Source organism: Apostichopus japonicus, chromosome 20 (genome assembly GCF_037975245.1).
Source record: "Apostichopus japonicus isolate 1M-3 chromosome 20, ASM3797524v1, whole genome shotgun sequence".
Taxonomy (NCBI): Eukaryota; Metazoa; Echinodermata; class Holothuroidea; order Aspidochirotida; family Stichopodidae; genus Apostichopus; species Apostichopus japonicus.
This window is the reverse complement of record NC_092580.1, coordinates 34,333,685-34,354,975: the sequence shown is the minus strand read 5'-3', so window position 1 is coordinate 34,354,975 and position 21,291 is coordinate 34,333,685. Positions and strand designations below refer to the sequence as shown.

General features: G+C 36.4%; 1 protein-coding gene across 4 annotated transcripts in view; it reads left to right on the top strand.

Moving 5' to 3' along the window:
• The window catches only part of LOC139961097 (voltage-dependent calcium channel subunit alpha-2/delta-3-like), a 132,895-nt gene extending 113,218 nt beyond the window's left edge, over positions 1–19,677 (top strand). For all 4 annotated transcript variants that reach the window (XM_071959984.1, XM_071959986.1, XM_071959985.1 and 1 more), the window contains 10 exons: positions 902–963; positions 2,096–2,167; positions 2,399–2,461; positions 2,948–3,018; positions 3,793–3,871; positions 4,668–4,720; positions 6,569–6,660; positions 7,915–8,056; positions 10,319–10,541; positions 11,791–19,677. In XM_071959984.1, coding sequence (XP_071816085.1) covers positions 902–963; positions 2,096–2,167; positions 2,399–2,461; positions 2,948–3,018; positions 3,793–3,871; positions 4,668–4,720; positions 6,569–6,660; positions 7,915–8,056; positions 10,319–10,541; positions 11,791–11,883 — 950 coding nt within the window. In that variant the 3' untranslated portion in view covers positions 11,884–19,677. The remainder of the gene's footprint in view (positions 1–901; positions 964–2,095; positions 2,168–2,398; positions 2,462–2,947; positions 3,019–3,792; positions 3,872–4,667; positions 4,721–6,568; positions 6,661–7,914; positions 8,057–10,318; positions 10,542–11,790) is intronic.
• Positions 19,678–21,291: the final 1,614 nt, after the last annotated feature.

Below are 21,291 nucleotides of genomic sequence, written 5' to 3'. Positions count from 1 at the left end.
TCAGCACAGCTGTAAGTTGGCTTGCAGGACTGTATATTGGTCCTAATTCTATGACTTGAGTATCAAATGTGTGTGTATAATACCAAAGGGCTGTTTTATTTTAAGACCCAATCATCATCTTTGGCTTATATGACTGAGACCTTTGTGAAGAACAATGCCCAGAAAAGAACTAAGGAATGTCTAATTATTTCTGTTTGCTTAGACATTGTATCATTCAGCTCTCATTTTGTAAATCAGTGATTTCATAATTGCCGCTAGGATTGGAAAGTCCTTTTCTTTGCATATCTAGAATGTTAGCTGTGTTGACCTCAAACCCAATATGATCATTAAGTTATAATGGGAGGTTTGATATTTTTAGATTCAGCAGTTACAAAACCCATGTCCATGACAGAAAATAAAAATGTTAAAAATAAAGAAAAAGATCAATAATTGAATTACATGTGGCTGTATGATGTCATATTTAGACTTGATCAAGTCTCCAGCCGTGTGTGTGTGAAGAAACACTAATTCTATGATATCTCACAAATGGAATCATATTTTTGTTATCTGTTTGCGGAATTTGTTGATGACAGGAATCACATTGGATCACACAGGAATCACACAGGAATCACAATATATGATCATATTGACCAATAATGATAGACAGGGTTTGTGTCTCCTGTAAAGGGTTGTTTCACCATCAGATGTATGCGTGCTCTCTTGCTGGTAAAATACTAACTATAGCTAGATGTGTGGAGTAAATCATGATAAAACTACCGATTCCTACAGATTTAGATGGTAATTTTTCTGGTAGCCGTATTTATGCAGAAAGAAAGAATTCAGTTTTTGTAATCTTGCAATTGCAAGATCTCTTAAGAGATCAAAGAGAAACGTTACTGTTTATCTGTTTTGATTCATTCAGTTGCGGGAGTGCAGATGTCTCTGAGTTCCGTGCTGAAAGTATTTAACGATGTCACTTCAATGGTAAGTCAAAACTCTGTGTGTTCATTGGCTCTATAGAACTCTTGTTTCAACTATCATAATCTCAATCTCCAATATTGGAGCAATACTGTATATTGCAAAACAAAACGGATTCTTTTTCGTGATTTGGAGGGAAGACTGGCTGTCCAAACTACTGTGACGTCTGTATTTTCTTAATAAGCACCCGTGATTCTAATGTTCTGCAAAAACCTCCAGGAATGAAAAGAAGAGAACCTGAATTATTTTGGAGGATTGCTTGTTATCAATGAGGATCTCTATAAATGTATACTTGATACTCTTTCTTCCCTTTGTCATTTGCTGATCTGGAATGGTAATCAGGTGATGGCGTTTGGATTATCCAGTGTGTTTATTAAATAGCTAAAAACATGTAATAAAGAACTGCATGGATCCCCTTGTTTCTGCACGACTGATATTTCCAAGCAATTCAAAGGTACACAAGAAAAGAAACTTAAAAACTTAAAAGGAAATAAGATATTGAGTTAGGTAGTTGTTTGTTAAACTTAATCAAGTTGTGGTTGAAAGACATTGATATTACACTTACATTAAAGTTGTTTGTGGCCAATTCATTTAAAGCTTAGTTGAGAGATAATCCTAGGCACAAACAGTGAATAATTTGACATGGCTGAATATGTTGCTTTTGTTCTGATCAATGTCTCTTATGTTGTAAAGTGGATCAGTTTTGATGGTTGATCAAACTACATGGATCAATGAACTCAACCAGCTGCTGGTCAATGGCAAACAACATGACTGTTTGACCATTATAACACCATTGACCATTATAACACCATTGACCATTATAACACCATTGACCATTATAACACCATTGACCATTATAACACCATTGACCATTATAACACCATTGACCATTATAACACCATTGACCATTATAACACCATTGACCATTATAACACCATTGACCATTATAACACACTGTTCTTTGAGATACAATACCTGTAGCATCCTTATTTCAATACTGTAACAGTTTTGACGTGACTTTGTACAAGCTTGCAAGAGGAGGTAATATTATATTCATAGATGCTCCAACAACCAATGAATAATTGTTATTGGTATTCTTACCTTTGTATTGTCTCCTGTGATCTCTTTTTTTCTTCAGACCAATCCTGACTGCGAAATCAAGGAGGAAAGGAATGACCCAAAGCAGTGTGAGCACACATGTGACACCCCGGTAAGACACTATAAACAAAAGATATATCTTGCACAAGCTGATATTAGTAAACTCTTGTATCATGAACCTCGGCAAGTAGTCTGACAATCACATGGCAGCTATGTTTATTTGATAATAACCACTCTTAATAAGTTCTTTCCTCTTTCCAGTTTTGACAGGTGTATGCTCTTGTCCCTTTTGCATTTTATCATGTTTTCTGATGGATGTTTTTGATTCCCTTTTGTCTTATAGGGTATATCTTGTGTCCTAATGGACAGTGATGGCTATATTCTTGCTTGCAAAGATGAAACTGAGGTAAGTTGTTCTGGAATATAGAAAAACTTCATATTTGGATATTGAGTTCAAGTCTATAGTTAAAATTTTGTTTGTAGTTCTTGTGGAGTATAAATTTAAGAATGGTAGAAAAATTTCTATCATATTGTAGCGTACCAAGTCATCTAATGTACTAGAAAAATGTGTAGAATTTAGAATTTTTTAAAATTTTTTTAGGAAGGACATTTTATTATTTACAGTTTAGCCTCTGGTGCTTTACAAGTATTTTGGATAACAACACTGACCTTTCATATTTACATAATAATCATAATTTAACTTGGAAAACAAAATTTATGCTGAAACAAAATGGTATGGATTGGTTCCACTATTGAAGTGAATTTGTGTTGGCTTTGGCCTCTAGATGGACAGAGCCTTACAAAAAGACAAACACTTTCTCTCTCTCTCTCTGCTGTTGTAATAATTGACTTGTTTTTTGTTGAATGCTGCTGGTTTTCTTCTGCTTTTCAGATTGGATCACATATAGCCAAAGCAGAGCCCATTCTATTTGAAAACATGTTATACAAAGGCTTCTTCAACAGGTAATGTAAAGTATATTCAATACTCTGTGACTGTGAATGGTTGTAGCTTGTTATCCAGCCTTGTACGTAACAAACATGTTAACGAAGTTTCTGTCAGAAATACGAATTAAGTCATTTATGCTTGGAATATAACATAAAGAATGCCTTTATTTCGCTAGTTAAGCTTGAGATGCTGTGTTGGGAATAAATAAGTGACTGTTACTAATTCTCTCAGATAACAAAGGATTCTGTCAGTTACAATGTTATGCATAATAGGATAGCAACATCTCAAACTGAAGTATTTCTTTTTTGTTTGGTTGTTTGAACAGCTAGCATGAGTGCCATGCTATGATTGTGGTTATTGCAACCAGACTAGAACAATTACCTGTGTAGCACTGCAATTATACTAGTGTTAGTCAGTACAGTAGTTACATTGCAATTATACTAGTGTTAGTCAGTACAGTAGTTACATTGCTGGTCAATTGCCTGTCACCTCACAACAATTGTACTCCACTTTACCATCTTTACATTGATCTGATACTAAGCTTTTTTAGCAATGTCCCCGACAATCTCTGGCTAGTTTCAAGCTATAATGCCTCTCTTGGCCCCAGGCTGCTCAGATGCTATAATACAAGGCTGTTATGCAATCCTATAAGCTGATCATTAAAATACAGACCAACCTTGCCTCTAATAGCATTAAACCAGAACTAAACTGAGATTAATCTGGAATAAGCAATGGAACATGTATCAATTCTTCATGATGGACATCGTGTTATTGTCTCTTCATTGTCACAGCTTGTCTTACATAGACCACCAAGGATTGTGTAAGATTAATATGACTTATCATCCAGCATCAGGCTGGTCCCTACTCAACGTAAGTAACTTTCATTCTCTAGTTCAATTCAAGACTTGTAATCTCAGCATGTTAAGGCATCATTTGTTGTGATTGGTGTGGTAAGAAGAATTGTGATTGGAGGACAAAAGGAATGGACTCAAACAGACTCATTATCAAAGTAATTAACAAACACTAAAGACAAGAGATATATGGCTAATCAACGAAAAAGCTTTCTCAAAGACAGTGAGCAACAGAAGTTACTCTTGGATCCCTGCCAACTTTTACGACACAAATCAACATTAAATAGATGGACATAACAGTACAGTCAGAGCAAATTTATTGTCTTTTGTTAATAGAGCATGAAATTTGGCAAAGTTGACCATTCATCTCAAATTTGGCAGTGACTTTTTTGCTCACAGTTTTCATGATCAAAGTATACATTAACATTCACCTAGATTTGCAAAGAGGTTTACATTTGTTTCATTCAATTGCTGAGAGATCATATTCATCTAGTACTAACAGTTATTGTATAAACTTAAATTAAAGTTTGTGGTAGATAGTTTAGTTTAAGCTAATGTTACAAGTGGAATATTAATTCTTTAAATTGCTTTCTGGGGGTGGATCTTTTAAGATTTTAGTGTGAGCTAATGTGACTAAGTTACATGGGCTAGATTAATTCCCCAGATTGGTTTTGTGGGGGAGGTGGCTGGAGGGGGCAAGCTAGGCTAGCCTTTATTGGTTGTAGTGTAAGTGTAATCATATGATGTACACCACATATTTACAATATATTTGAAGTGGTTTAAATAGATCATTCTTTTCGCTTTCTTTACAACAGCCATTGTCACAAATGAAGAACCTAATGATGGGACTTACAGAAAGATTTATATTGTAAGCTACAAATTAATCATCTTAATACATTCTGGTAGAAGCTGAAAGAGTTATATTCAAAGCTACAACTTAATCATCTTAATACATTCTGGTAGAAGCTGAAAGAGTTATATTCAAAGCTACAACTTAATCATCTTAATAGATTCTGGTAGAAGCTGAAAGAGTTATATTGTAAGCTACAACTTAATCATCTTAATACATTCTGGTAGAGCTGAAAGAGTTATATTGTAAGCTACAACTTAATCATCTTAATACATTCTGGTAGAAGCTGAAAGAGTTATATTGTAAGCTACAACTTAATCATCTTAATAGATTCTGGTAGAAGCTGAAAGAGTTATATTGTAAGCTACAACTTAATCATCTTAATACATTCTGGTAGAGCTGAAAGAGTTATATTGTAAGCTACAACTTAATCATCTTAATAGATTCTGGTAGAAGCTGAAAGAGTTATATTCAAAGCTACAACTTAATCATCTTAATACATTCTGGTAGAAGCTGAAAGAGCTATATTGTAAGCTACAACTTAATCATCTTAATAGATTCTGCTAGAAGCTGAAAGAGTTATATTGTAAGCTACAACTTAATCATCTTAATACATACTGGTAGAAGCTGAAAGAGTTGTATTGTAAGCTACAACTTAATCATCTTAATAGATTCTGGTAGAAGCTGAAAGAGTTATATTGTAAGCTACAACTTAATCATCTTAATAGATTCTGGTAGAAGCTGAAAGAGTTATATTCAAAGCTACAACTTAATCATCTTAATACATACTGGTAGAAGCTGAAAGAGTTGTATTGTAAGCTACAACTTAATCATCTTAATAGATTCTGGTAGAAGCTGAAAGAGTTATATTGTAAGCTACAACTTAATCATCTTAATAGATTCTGGTAGAAGCTGAAAGAGTTATACTGTAAGCTACAACTTAATCATCTTAATACATTCTGGTAGAAGCTGAAAGAGTTATATTGTAAGCTACAACTTAATCATCTTAATACATTCTGGTAGAAGCTGAAAGAGTTATATTGTAAGCTACAACTTAATCATCTTAATACATACTGGTAGAAGCTGAAAGAGTTATATTGTAAGCTACAACTTAATCATCTTAATAGATTCTGGTAGAAGCTGAAAGAGTTATATTGTAAGCTACAACTTGATCATCTTAATACATTCTGGTAGAAGCTGAAAGAGTTATATTGTAAGCTACAATTTAGTCATCTTAATACATTCTGGTAGAAGCTGAAAGAGTTATACTGTAAGCTACAACTTGATCATCTTAATAGATTCTGGTAGAAGCTGAAAGAGTTATATTGTAAGCTACAACTTGATCATCTTAATACATTCTGGTAGAAGCTGAAAGAGTTATATTGTAAGCTACAACTTGATCATCTTAATACATTCTGGTAGAAGCTGAAAGAGTTATATTGTAAGCTACAACTTAATCATCTTAATAGATTCTGGTAGAAGCTGAAAGAGTTATATTGTAAGCTAGAACTTAATAATCATACATTCTGGTAGAACCTGAAGTCAAGATGTATGTGTTACAATATCATAATATCAATATGAAAAATCAAAATCAAAATTCCTGGACCTTTTGAAGATTTTTAGCAACATTCTGCTGCTTTCATATGTAAGGGTTTATATTATGGCAGTTGAGACTGCAGGCAGCAAAACATCCTAAGTGGCGACCTTAACCAAGAAAGAACATGTTGTTTACTCTATTGTTAGAAATCCTTAAAACTTTAACTATGGAAAGTCAGTATATATGTATATTTCATAGAACAGTGAAACACTGTGTCTGTCATAAATCCACTAGTTAACAGTGCATGTTTCATATTTTCATTATTTCAGAATTCTGATGACATTCAACTGGTATGAATGGTTGTCAGTGTTAGCAATGCCTACAGTAGTCCCACCAGAGGATACCACAATACCAACAGAAAGTAAGTTACCAGTCACCTTAGAATTCACCGCTCACTTCTGTAAACTCAGACCGATATGAAGAAGCTCTTAAATCTATGTTGAAAATACTCCTTTAAGGAATAAGTGAATTTATTGTTAATCTTATTTATGGAATAGATGTAATAAATACTTTTATGATGATGCCACTAATGTCAATTTACGTAGAAATTGGACAATTTACATAGATATTAGACAATTTACCTAGAAATTTGACAATTTACATAGAAATTTGACAATTTACATGATCGTCAATTCAAATATTTTTCAGAATAGTCTATGCATTGCACATGTCAGACCTCCAAAGGGAAACCTTTAAAATCTTTAAAAAACCTTTATTTCAAAAATGGCTCTTTATTTTTCAAAAATACTCATCAAAACCTTTATTTTTATTTTAAGTTTAAAATAATATTATAAAGATTTAGTTTAAATTAGAAATATTATATTCAGTTATGCTAACCATTGGCCATTAAGTTTTTGTGGACAGCCAGGCATGATTCATGCAGTGATACAAACAGACTCACAAACAACAGTTAATGTAAGTCAGGTAGTTTAAATAAAGGCCACAGATGATGTAAAAATGGGCAAAGATGATGATTAGGCTATGTTACAAATTAACTTCATTTTGGACCTTTAAAATCCTTTATTTTCATGTTTGAAGCCTTTAATAACCTTTGTTTTTTTCATTTACAAGCTTTAAAAAAACAAATACTTTGTTGAAGAGCCACTGACATGTAGGAATTCTGGGACTACATAGCTTACATAGATTGAGGATGACCACATAAACAGACTTTTTGAGGTTTAAAACAGCTGCCTTTGTACCCTAGCATATTTACCTGTTCTTGTACTCACCATGGTAGCCTTGTTGTCAGTGAATTCTCTTACTTGTACCCTGAGGTCTGAGGGTAAACATTTGCTCAAATCCCCCAGAACTTGTACCAGATATGGTGATCTGTCTTTTGCTGCTATTGCTCCACGTCTTTGTAAAATCTTCCTTCTGATGTGCGCTTTGCACCATCGCTAAATGCATTTAAGGCTCATCTTAAGACATTATTTTTCCTTATTTCAATTCTGTTTTTCTATTTGTACTGTTGCTGTAAAGCGCTTCGAGCCTTTGGGAAAGGCGCTATATAAATATGTTTATGGATGTATGGGTGTATGTATGTATGTTATACAGATTGAGGGAGCAACCATTCTCTCATCTTTGTTTTCATTTTTTTTATTTTTTTTATTTACAGATATTAATATAACGACCAGGGATGAAGAATACAGGCGCTGTGATTTAGACTATCGCTATTATAAGCTGAATAATTCACTCTTGTCAAATGCAAACGATGTTGGAATCGCCAACCCAGCATACTGCCCGGAGGATTGCAAAAAGTTAGTATAATGGTACCAGCATATGACATGGTCATATGTATTGTCTGATGTAGTCATGTTGTGCACACTGCATGTATCAAACATGTCAATCATCTTTGTTAAAATATCAGTTTCACAAAGAGTGAATGCAAGACATTGACACAAAAGAAAACATGTTTAAACAAAGACCCAACTCTGAGTTGAAACACCATTCTGATCTCTGTGGCATTTTTGTCTTTGATGTAACTAATTAATATCACAAGAAGAGCCTTTGGTATGGACAGTATTAGATATGTATGGTCGAGTGCTTCATGGCCACTGTTTTACATGGAAACAGTATCAACTTTATATCCAAGTGAGGATATCCTCAGACTGAACTCAGGGAGGATATTCAGACTGAACTCAGCGAGGATATTCAGACTGAACTAAGTGTGGATATCCTCAGACTGAACTAAGTAAGGATATCCTGAGACCTGACGTAAGTGAGGATATCCTCAGACTAAAATTAGTAATGATATCCTCAGACTGAACTAAGTGAGTATATCCTCAGACTGACCTAAGTGAGGATACCCTCAGAGTGAACTAAGTGACGATATCCCCAGACTGACCTAAGTGAGGATATCCTCAGACTGAACTCAGCGAGGATATTCAGACTGAACTAAGTGTGGATATCCTCAGACTGAACTTAGTAAGGATATCCCAAGACCTAACCACAGTGAGGATATCCTCAGACTGAACTTAGTAAGGATATCCTCAGACTGAACTTAGTAAGGATATCCTCGGACTGAACTTAGTAAGGATATCCTCAGACCTGACCTCAGTGAGGATATCCTCAGACTGAACTTAGTAAGGATGTCCTCAGACTGACCTCAGTGAGGATATCCTCAGACTGAACTGAGTAAGGATACCCTCAGACTGAAGTTAGTAAGGATATCCTGAGACCTGACGTAAGTGAGGATATCCTCAGACTGAACTTAGTAAGGATATCCTCAGACTGAAGTTAGTAAGGATATCCTGAGACCTGACCTCAGTGAGGATATCCTGAGACCTGACCTCAGTGAGGATATCCTGAGACTGACCTCAGTGAGGATATCCTCAGACTGAACTTAGTAAGGATATCCTCAGACTGACCTCAGTGAGGATATCCTCAGACTGACCTCAGTGAGGATATCTTCAGACTGAACTTAGTAAGGATATCCTCAGACCTGACCTCAGTGAGGATATCCTCAGACTGAACTTAGTAAGGATATCCTCAGACCTGACCTCAGTGAGGATATCCTCAGACTGAACTTAGTAAGGATATCCTCAGACTGAAATTAGTAAGGATATCCTCAGACTGAACTTAGTAAAGATATCCTCAGACTGAACTTAGTAAGGATATCCTCAGACTGACCTTAGTAAGGATATCCTCAGACTGAACTTAGTGAGGATATCCTCAGACTGAACTTAGTAAGGATATCCTCAGACCTGATATCAGTGAGGATATCCTCAGACTTAACTTAGTAAGGATATCCTCAGACTGAACTTAGTAAGGATATCCTCAGACTGACCTTAGTAAGGATATCCTCAGACTGAACTTAGTGTGGATATCCTCAGACTGAACTTAGTAAGGATATCCTCAGACTGAACTTAGTAAAGATATTCTCAGACTGATCTTAGTAAGGATATCCTCAGACTGACCTCAGTGAGGATATCCTCAGACTGAACTTAGTAAGGATATCCTCAGACTGAACTTAATAAGGATATCCTCAGACTGACCTCAGTGAGGATATCCTCAGACTGAACTTAGTGAGTATATCCTCAGACTGAACTTAGTAAGGATATCCTGAGACCTGACCTCAGTGAGAATATCCTCAGACTGACCTTAGTAAGGATATCCTCAGACTGAACTCAGCGAGGATATTCAGACTGAACTAAGTGTAGATATCCTCATACTGAACTTAGTAAGGATGTCCTGAGACCTGACCTCAGTGAGGATATACTGAGACCTGACCTCAGTGAGGATATCCTCAGACTGAACTTAGTAAGGATATCCTCAGACCTGACCTCAGTGAGGATATTCTCAGACTGCACTAAGTAAGTGTGGTGTAAGATCAGTGGTTTAAAATAGATATTTGTGATCAGTGTTGTATGTTGCTACCTGCAATCATAGCATACTTTGTGTCTTGTTATGTAATTACTTCATTCAAGGTCCCTTCACCCCTTCTGTACATCTAACTTAACAATTGTATTCAAGCTTTACAAGATTTCTGTATGTAAGCTTCTTTTATCTCTTCTATTCAGTTCATACAGCATGTTTTCTGTTCCTAACACCAATCTGGTGCTATTAGTATTGGCCAGCACAGGTTGTGATACCTGTAACCCACTGCCAAAGTTGTACGTACCAGAAGCAACAGAGTTTGGGTACAACACCTCAGAGGAACTCAGATGTGATAGTTTATGGAAGCCAAGACTCCGGCTAGCACCAGACAGTTGCTCACTATCTACCAATGTTAGCAAATCAATGGTAAGTGAAAGGTGTCAAGTGAAGAGTTACTTTAAAATAGTAGAATAGAAGTCTTAATTACTGACAGGTTACAGCACCAGCAGCAGACAGTTGCTCACTATCTACCAATGTTAGCAAATCAATGGTGAAAGGTGTCAAGTGAAGAGTTACTTTAAAATAGTAGAATAGAAGTGTGTTAATTACTGAGAGGTTAGAGCACTCTAGTATTAAAAGCTGAAGTTGCCAGGAGCTTCTGTATTCCAGCTATACAACTATCATTTATATGCGTAGAATGGTTTAGTTGTAACAATCATCTGATAAGAACTATCCTAGCCAGAGAAAATTGACAACCGTGTAACTATCAGGACCAATTAATAGATCTAGATGTTTCTAGTACATTCTAGAAAAGTAAAAGAATTGTAATGAAAGTTTGTATTGAAACTACATAATTTTTACAACTGAGTGTATTGTTCTACCCTCCCCTCTTACAAAAAGGTTCTGTATGAGTGCTAATGCATAACTGAATATGCTGTTAGTTGTTTCCCTAAAACTGAAACTTCCACCCTGTTTATTATATGCAAATCTTGGAAGGGGGAACAAGGGGAGGGAAGGGGATGTAAGGTTGAAGAAGGGAGGTAAGGGTGAAGAAGGGGAGGTGAGGGTGAAGAAGGGGATGGAAGGGGAAAGGAGGGGAGGGAAGGTGGAAGAAGGGGAGGGAAGGGGGAGGAGGGAGGGAAGGAAGGATGAAGAAGGAGAGGAGGGGAGGGTGAAGAAGGGGAGGGAAGGGGGCACAAGGGGAGGGAAGGGGGCACAAGGGGAGGGAAGGGGGAAGAAGGGGATGGAAGGGGAACAAGAAAAGGGAAGGGGAACAAGGGGAGGGAAGGGGAAAGCAGGGGAGGGAAGGGGAACACGGGGAGTGAAGGTGGAAGAAGGGGAGGGAATGGTGAAGAAGGGGACGTCACATAAACCACCAGGGAATTCTCTGGAGAATCTTACTGTACATGGTTATCCTAGCTTGGAAGTTTGAGGTAGCTGGCTTTTTGTAACTTTTCTTCTTTTTTTTAATTGATATTTTGTTTTCAGCACAGTTGTGCACGCCTTTTTTCGTCGGCAAGATAGTGGTTGTGCATAAACCTTTTATTTTCATGATCATAAAATCCTCACATGTTAAGACTGAGCTAGTGAGTTTACTTTAATATTTACAAAATTAATATCCAATTAATTTGCTGGTATGATCAATTTGTTTCTCCTTCTTTTCTGGTTTCCTCAGGAAGTTGATTGTTCATCGTCTTTCCTTCGGCCATCTTGGATACTTCTAGCCCTGGCAACATTCCACCTATTTGTCAGGTCCTGCTTGGTTTGACAAGATTCTCTTAAGTTTTCTTTCATTTTGAATAAACAAATTCTTCCATTCAAAGAGAAGTTTAAATGAATTAAGTAAGAAATTACGTTCCTATTTTATAAATTTTTGTTACAGATGTACAAAGTTGCATTTCTTTTCAGGAAGAGACCTTTTTATTTGCTTTTTTTTCCCCTTCTGTTTTGTGTCTAGAAATGAAAATTATATTCTAGTGCTTTCAAGTTTGAATTAAAGATGGACATGAACAAGGAGAGGAAAGGTTTAAAAATTTCGAAAGAAATTCAAAACTGATTTGTTCTTATTTGGCATAAAAAAAAAAAATAGTTATGAAGTCTTTGACAGTCTGCTCAATAAATTTAAGAATATGATTATTGATGGGGGTAGGGCAAGTGTGAATATGTATTAATATGTATCAAAAGCTGTATCATTTGGATGAATGTGTCACTATAGAGTTTGAATGTACAGAAGTTTTGAAGGCAAAAGTCAGATCTGAACAGATTGTGCAAACTTAGACCTGCAAATCATACTATTACATGAGCTCTAATGAGTTTGTAATATTTTGTAAAAGTTTGTTCCTCTGTAGATAAACTTCCATGAAGCATAAACTGGCAGTGTTGTTGCTTCATAACCAATCAACATTTTGAAGGAAAATGAAGCAAATCTGTGAATTCAAGTTTGCTTTTCCACTCCTAAGTGCATCATTTAAATACCACATCTCAGAAACACACCCCTGGAATATATCAGATAGTTATTATGATCCTTTCTGTACAGATGATATTAAACAACAAACACGTCTTTGCAAGTTGCGCTTTTGACTTAGTTGCAAACTTAATTGAGCGCAGCCTTCTTGGCAGAAGGCTGACAAATTTGAAGTGGTTTCTGTATTATCTGGTTAGTACTTGTGGCAAAGGGAAGAACACAAACTTTGAAACCTGCCTTCTCACATTCTCTGATATTGGTTTTTAGTTAGTATGGATTCGGTTTTTAGTTAGTATGGATTCGGTTTTTAGTTAGTATGGATTCTACAGGGGATGTTGCTTTGTTTCTTTTATTTCTTTTCAAAGGACCAAATAAAAAGCTGAATTTTTAAAAGTAATGAACATTATTTGTATCAAATCGTGCTTCATCTTGTGGTAGGGTTAACACGAGGAATGGATATCAACTAACTAAAGGAACAGTCCCTAACTTTGATTTATTTCTCATTACAATTATGTTACCCAGCTGGAGATTCTTTTAACCTCTTTCTTATTTCTTGCAAAGATACTGTATGTTCCTATTGGTGTGTCCTGTATGCATAGCAAACCTATGCATGTTGGAGAGTGTGTGAGTTAGAATGAAAATGGATGCTGTAGTATCTGGGGCATCAGCATACCAAGGCCATATTGATAAATACATCAGAGCTCATAGGATGTGCTGTTATTATTACATGGGCATCAGCATACCAAGGCCATATTGATATACATCAATCTTATGTTAGGCCTAACAGTATGTCGAACTTGAAAGCAACCATTCTGTATACACTCCTCCCCACTCTTATCCCCATCCCATTCCTCTCCCCCTCCTCTCCCCCTACTACCCCACCCCTGCTCTGATCTGTGGCAGAAAGATGGGAGTTTTCAAATTGTCAGTGCCCTTAAACTACCTTTGTAAAGTTTGAGAAACCTCATGTGAGTTGTAATCTGGTGACCTCTCACACTTAAAAGCACTTCCTTCAACTGTTGCGCAAACCACCACTGCGCATGGTGGAAGGTCTGTTTCTTATAACATGTGAAAGCTCTCTAGTTATTCTCCTGTCAGTTTGGCAATAACCAAAGCGGAAATTAGTGTTTTTAGAAAATCTGTAGCTAACTTAGTTTCCGCATTGCTCTGGTGATGGATTGCTCCCTGAATTCACTGCTGATGTTTGTGGCTATTAAACTCACCATTATATCCAGCTTACACCTCCTAGTCTTCCACTCTGGCATCGGTCATTTTTCTGTTTTTATCAATTGTATCAGGAATGATTTCACTCCATATCCCATGACATTGTCATAGAGAGGGTAGTGAGTGAACACAGGTACACATTCCACGAGGGAAAGTTTTATTTCTTCCCTTGTTCTTCTAGAATTAAGGAAAAATATCATCAAAGTTTGCACTCACTGAAAGACCACAGGGATCTGTAAAGAACTGAAGGAATCATTAGATAATCCATTGCTATGATTGTTGTTATGTTATAAGATGAAGACAATCCCACATCAAATATGGAATTTAATGCTTCAAATTGTCACCAGAATAGTTCATGTTATTATATTTAATAAGACATTCAGAATTATTGTTATTAAAAGGGAAAATAATGTGATATGCTAATCCTCCAACGGAACAACATTACAGGACTTCCATTGAACAGACTCCACCCACCGCTATTTGCATAATTTACAATGCATACCTGAACTGTACAGCTAGATGCAGACCTGTGCTATCAAAGCTACATTCCAGACATTAAATGTGCTTCTATAGGATTGTGCTGCAGATAAAAAATAAAAAAACAGTGAAAAACAAAACTTCACACTTAGATTGATATTCTCTGCAGTGGGGGTGGGGTGGAGGTGTGGGGGGGGGGGTGTTGTGGTGCTTATCTGCTAATCTGACACTTCGAAGTAGTATAGTGGTAGATAAAATAATGGTATGTACACAATGTAATGTGTAAATATATAACATGAGGAGGAGAAGTTATTATTGTACAGCAGAAGTTTTAATTTTACTATTTTTTATTTTGTATGAAATATTGCCTACTACTTTAAAAAGCCTTTGGTACATAGTGCCACTACATCATTATTTTACATTATATCATCTATTGACGTTATTTTACTTTCATTTTCAGGTTTCGTCAGTTTTTCTTGTCAATTTTAATTGTTTTTGTTTTATTTTCCCGCCGCAATAATTGAATTGAAAGCTCTGTATATAGCGTAGCTTCTCTAGAATTTCATTTCGTATACAGAAGCTTCGTGTACATTCTAGAAACCGTATGTATTCCAATTAATATTATACAATTGTATACTAAATTTACTATAATCTGTTTCATTTTAACAAATTGTCACAAGAAATTTGTAAAGTTAATTATTTGAAGTAGTTAAAACAAAAAACTGCTCTGAACGTCATAGGGGAATACCTGCGAGAAATGATTAATAACACTGGTATATCAGACACTGTAATTCCAAACACTGGACACTGAATGGTATATACACTAAATGCCTCAGTTTGTGAGATGTGAGAAAGCAAAGCTTTAATGTAGAACTATCCAAGATGGCTCTCTAAATAAAGAATTAATATTCTACTTTAATGATTCATTTCAGTGACAAGTATCCAACACAGTATGACACACACTTTTGTGGAATGTTAGAGAAAGTGGACACAGTAGATGGTACATAGAAACAACCAAATCTGACAAGAAAATGAGTTGATTAATCCTATTGTCAAGTGGACTAATCCTTTTCTGTCAAGTTGCCTAATCCTATTCTGTCAAGTAGATTAATCCCATTCTGTCAAGTTGACTAATCTTATTCTGTCAAAACTAATCTTATTCGGTCAAGTTGACTAATCTTATTCTCTCAAGTTGACTAATCCTATTGTCAAGTGGACTAATCCTATTCTGTCCAAGTTGAATAATCCTATTCTGTCCAAGTTGACTAATCCTATTCTGTCAAGATGACTAATCCTAATCTGTCAAGTTGACTAATCCTAATCTGTTAAGTTGACTAAGCCCATTCTGTCAAGTTGACTAATCCCACTAATCTCAAGTCTGTCAACTTATAATAAAAGGTTAACGGATTTGTTTTGTCAGCATATAACCTCTAAAATAAGCTCAAAGTCTGGAGTTTCATGTATATTTGTCATATTACTTGTCAGGTGATGCTGGTAGTCGGGATGTTATCATATACTTACTGCCTCAAATTATGAATCTATTGTTAATATTTGTCACATTATTTAATTATTGGTCTGGTTAAATGGTTAATTAATCATATTACTTTATATACTCATAATTATTATTATAAGATTGATTGAACCATCATGTTGTCATGGTGACTCTCCATATGTAGTTGTCACAGTTACTACTGCTCACAGAATTACCTGTCCAAATTTGACATTATATTCCTACAATATATGTATACAACATTCTCATCTCGCACCATTCCACACATGGGTTGGATGGTTGCACTTTTAGTGAGCAATACAGAATAGGGAATTTTTCAGTTTTCATGTATCCGATGAACATATTATGGAATAAACAGCTCTGCTGTGGTGACGTCATATTCATTATTTTAAACTATTTACAACAAACATTAATTTACAAGATGACTATAATGTAGCAATAAGATTCTATGTTGCTGCACTCTTCATTAGCCTAATGCATTTCTTAATGGTCAAATCGATATGACGATAGGGTCATCTCAAGTTTGAAATGAACACTCTCTGATATATTTAGAGTCAGTGGCGGCGCCAAGGGGGGGGGGGGGGCTTGGGGGGCTTTAGCCCCCCCCCCACTGAAGTAGTCAGCCCCCCCATTAGCCCCCAACTGAAATAGGCAAAACAAAAAAAACCTCATTGAAACAATATAGCCTACCCAAATTTTGTCAGCCATAACGCAGTGCTACAATGGTCAATGGAAATTTTGATGAATTTTGTTCTCTTACGGCAATGTCGTGTGCGTTTCACAAACAGCGTGTATACAGACTAAAACAGGAGTTGTGTCAGAGAGCGCGATATAATAATTGAGCAAAGGAATTGGATCTTTCACAGCAGGTAATATTTTAGTGATACGAAAACTGTGAATTGGTATCTTCCATTCTAATTTGACTAAAGTTACTCACAAAAAAATGCATATTTTTGGAGAAATTTTCAGGTGACAAAAGCCTTGCTAAATGCCACCATTTTGCATGTAGGCCTTTCCAGGATTGGAAAAATTTCAAGGGGGCACCCCCTCCCCTTATACCCCTCCCCCAGGACGGCGATCACTCAATCTTGTAAGCCACCCAAAAAATTGGCTCAGCCCCCCCTTAGCCTCCCCAACTAAAAATTCCTGGCGCCGCCACTGTTTAGAGTGTTTCAGTACCCACCAAGAAAACAGACATCAGACACATATGGCCATACAGTAGTATTTAAAGACCAGCTCCTCAGTACCAATATCAGCAGGCCTAAAGAGGAAAAATCCAAACAGGTTTTAATTGTTTGGAGAATAATTCCAGTTGGGAAATAAAAGTTTTTCAACTGGTTTGGAAACAGTGGAAATGAAATATTCCATATTGTAAGCAATTAAGTGTTCTTCACACTGAATCACAGTGTCCTAAACATTAATTAGTATAATAGTAATTACTTAACACTAATTATGCTGTTATTAATCACAATATTTAATAATTATGGTAAACCTTCACTTCTCTACAGTATCACTTATTACTACATTAACAGCTTGATGGTCAATCCTAGCATTGTGTATCCACTGTACAGACATTAATGGTCACTTATTACTACATTAACAGCTCGATGGTCAATCCTAGCGTTGTGTATCCACTGTACAGACATTAATGGTCACTTATTACTACATTAACAGCTTGATGGTCAATCCTAGCGTTGTGTATCAACTGTACAGACATTAATGGTCACTTATTACTACATTAACAGCTCGATGGTCAATCCTAGCGTTGTGTATCCACTGTACAGACATTAATGGTCACTTATTACTACATTAACAGCTCGATGGTCAATCCTAGCGTTATGTTTCCACTCTACAGACATTAATGGTCACTTACTACTACATTAACAGCTCGATGGTCAATCCTAGCGTTGTGTATCAACTGTACAGACATTAATGGTCACTTATTACTACATTAACAGCTCGATGGTCAATCCTAGCGTTGTGTATCCACTGTACAGACATTAATGGTCACTTATTACTACATTAACAGCTCGATGGTCAATCCTAGCGTTATGTTTCCACTCTACAGACATTAATGGTCACTTACTACTACATTAACAGCTCGATGGTCAATCCTAGCGTTGTGTATCAACTGTACAGACATTAATGGTCACTTATTACTACATTAACAGCTCGATGGTCAATCCTAGCGTTGTGTATCCATCATACAGACATTAATGGTCACTTACTACTACATTAACAGCTCGATGGTCAATCCTAGCGTTGTGTATCCACTGTACAGACATTAATGGTCACTTATTACTACATTAACAGCTCGATGGTCAATCCTAGCGTTGTGTATCCACTGTACAGACATTAATGGTCACTTATTACTACATTAACAGCTTGATGGTCAATCCTAGCGTTGTGTATCTACTGTACAGACATTAATGGTCACTTATTACTACATTAACAGCTCGATGGTCAATCCTAGCGTTGTGTATCCATCATACAGACATTAATGGTCACTTACTACTACATTAACAGCTCGATGGTCAATCCTAGCGTTGTGTATCAACTGTACAGACATAAATGGTCACTTATTACTACATTAACAAGCTGGTTGTTCAATCCTAGCGTTGTGTATCCACTGTACAGACATTAATGGTCACTTATTACTACATTAACAGCTCGATGGTCAATCCTAGCGTTGTGTATCCATCATACAGACATTAATGGTCACTTACTACTACATTAACAGCTCGATGGTCAATCCTAGCGTTGTGTATCCACTGTACAGACATTAATGGTCACTTATTACTACATTAACAGCTCGATGGTCAATCTTAGCGTTGTGTATCAACTATACAGACATTAATGGTCACTTACTACTACATTAACAGCTCGATGGTCAATCCTAGCGTTGTGTATCAACTGTACAGACATAAATGGTCACTTATTACTACATTAACAAGCTGGTTGTTCAATCCTAGCGTTGTGTATCCACTGTACAGACATTAATGGTCACTTACTACTACATTAACAGCTTGATGGTCAATCCTAGCGTAGTGTATCAACTGTACAGACATAAATGGTCACTTATTACTACATTAACAAGCTGGTTGTTCAATCCTAGCGTTGTGTATCCACTGTACAGACATTAATGGTCACTTATTACTACATTAACAGCTCGATGGTCAATCCTAGCGTTGTGTATCCACTGTACAGACATTAATGGTCACTTATTACTACATTAACAAGCTGGTTGTTCAATCCTAGCGTTGTGTATCCACTGTACAGACATTAATGGTCTGTGCTTGACACATTCAGTAAATATCTGTATTCTATAATATTACATGATATAACTGTTCATTTGGTAGAATTCTACAATGGCACACACAGTGTGGAAGTTATTGGCCAATGCAGACATCTTAATCTTGTATGTTAGTCAGATATGAATATTGATTTTTAATGTATAATGAATATTTATGTACCAGAAATTCTGCATTTATGACAATGACATCTTGATCCTGGGTGGTCTGTACTAGCATTGTTCATTACAGATATAGCTAATGCATGCTAGATGGAACTACTTAAAGTGTCATTTTTAACATAATTATAAAATTAGTGTCATGAATATTAACCATATACCAAATAATTGTGATATTATTGATAATATTTGAATAATTCTGCTCAGTTTAGATAATAAATAGAGTGGTTTACTGGACATTTGTGTAATGGCATGTACTTGTCTTTGTATGGTATGTTATTTGCATGTGAATATAGTAATATATATGTAAGACTGTGTGAGCTTTCTATACTATAAACATTAATGGTACTATAAAGCATTATCGAGATTTGAACCTATGCACTTTGGTGAAAAGATGAAATAAATCATGCTATCAAAATTATCTTCCTCTGGTTATCTTTGAGTATGTTGCTCTTAAAGGGATAGACGATATGTTCCTCTATGAAGGATAGGTAGTTTCTTTATGATATCAACTTACAGTACAGCTTGGCTGTCAAATCTAGGGGGCAGATGGGTCAGTGCCTCAGTAGCCCCCCAGCAGGGACGGGGGAGGCATAATACAATACTCCACCAACAGTTACTGGTTGATGCATAAACAATACAATACAAGCAGTGCTCATAACACATCCCCTGAAATGATTTTGCAATTCTAATTTATGTGTTTAGTTTATTGAAATTATAGTTCTTCACATATTAAAAAATGATTTTCTTCTGTCCAATATCAAACCCACATGACATTGCTTACAAATAAATACTTGATTGTTTTAATGCATTATTGGAATAAATTCAAGTAATGTTTCCTGAAAGCATGATAGGTTTTTGAGGGTGGGGTGGGGGATGTGGGCGTAAAAAGGAGGAGTAACATCCTCTGTTCAATTTTTGTATGGTCCAGATCATGAGGTGCATTTGTATTCAAAGTGGGTATGGATTGGTAAGCGTAACCTTCCAATCCTGAGAACGGATCGACACCTCTGCAATCAAGGGCGGCGGAAGCACTTTTAATCTGGGGGGGCACCAACGTCGAAGGGCACTTTGCAGAAATTCGATTGGACTGATGCAGCCTGATATTTAGTACCCTTTATAACTCTTATTGTATTATCTTATTTGCGTATACACATCACTCCATCAACGCCACGCCCCCTCCAGTGGCGGAGCTAGAGGTATTGGTCAGGGGGAGAGAATGGTCTTTAGGGGTGCTTTCGACACTATCTAAGCAGAGCGCCACCACAGGTTGGCGCGGAGCGTTCAGACACTTTTTGAGTAAAGGTACTCCCTAGATCGCCGGAAATGACCCTTTCCGGACCTTGCTAATTTGAATGTGACAAATGTCAATAGGTAGATGAGAGCGAAATAAAAAAGTCAATAATCGCGAATAAGTAAAAAGTGGTAAAAAGCTGAAAAGGGCGCCAGCAGTTCATTTGAGTCCGTCAGGGGAGGGGGGAGGGGGGCATCCGCCCCCTGACTGTATGGACGCTCCGCCACTGCCCCCTCAAGGAAACAATGCATACTAGCACTGCAATATCTAATGTGCAAATTGGGAAACAAGGAACAAGTTTTCTTTCGAGACAAAATGAGGTGAAATCATAAAGTCCAAGTCCCTGCACACGCGATCGATACATGCATGAAAGCAAATGAAATATGTCAAAATACGAAAGGATGGGGTAGGTTATGGGATATTAAAACTATACTCATTATTCATAGTAGGCTATAAATGGCTTCTGCTTATTACAAAGTCACAATGTTATATAGCAATACATTTTTGGAAATGCATTAGGATTTTTGTGGCGAATTGAATATGCATAATGGCACTCACCAGAATGTTAGAAGCCTTGTGGTAGTAAACATTGGCGTAGGAGCCGGGGGGGGGGGGCTGCAGCCCCCAAACAATAATTTTTTTGAAAATTCGGCAATATGCTGAGAATTTTTCGGGCACCTACTGAAAGAAAAATAATTTGCTATGTGTTTTTCAATGGTTAAACTGATATTATTATCA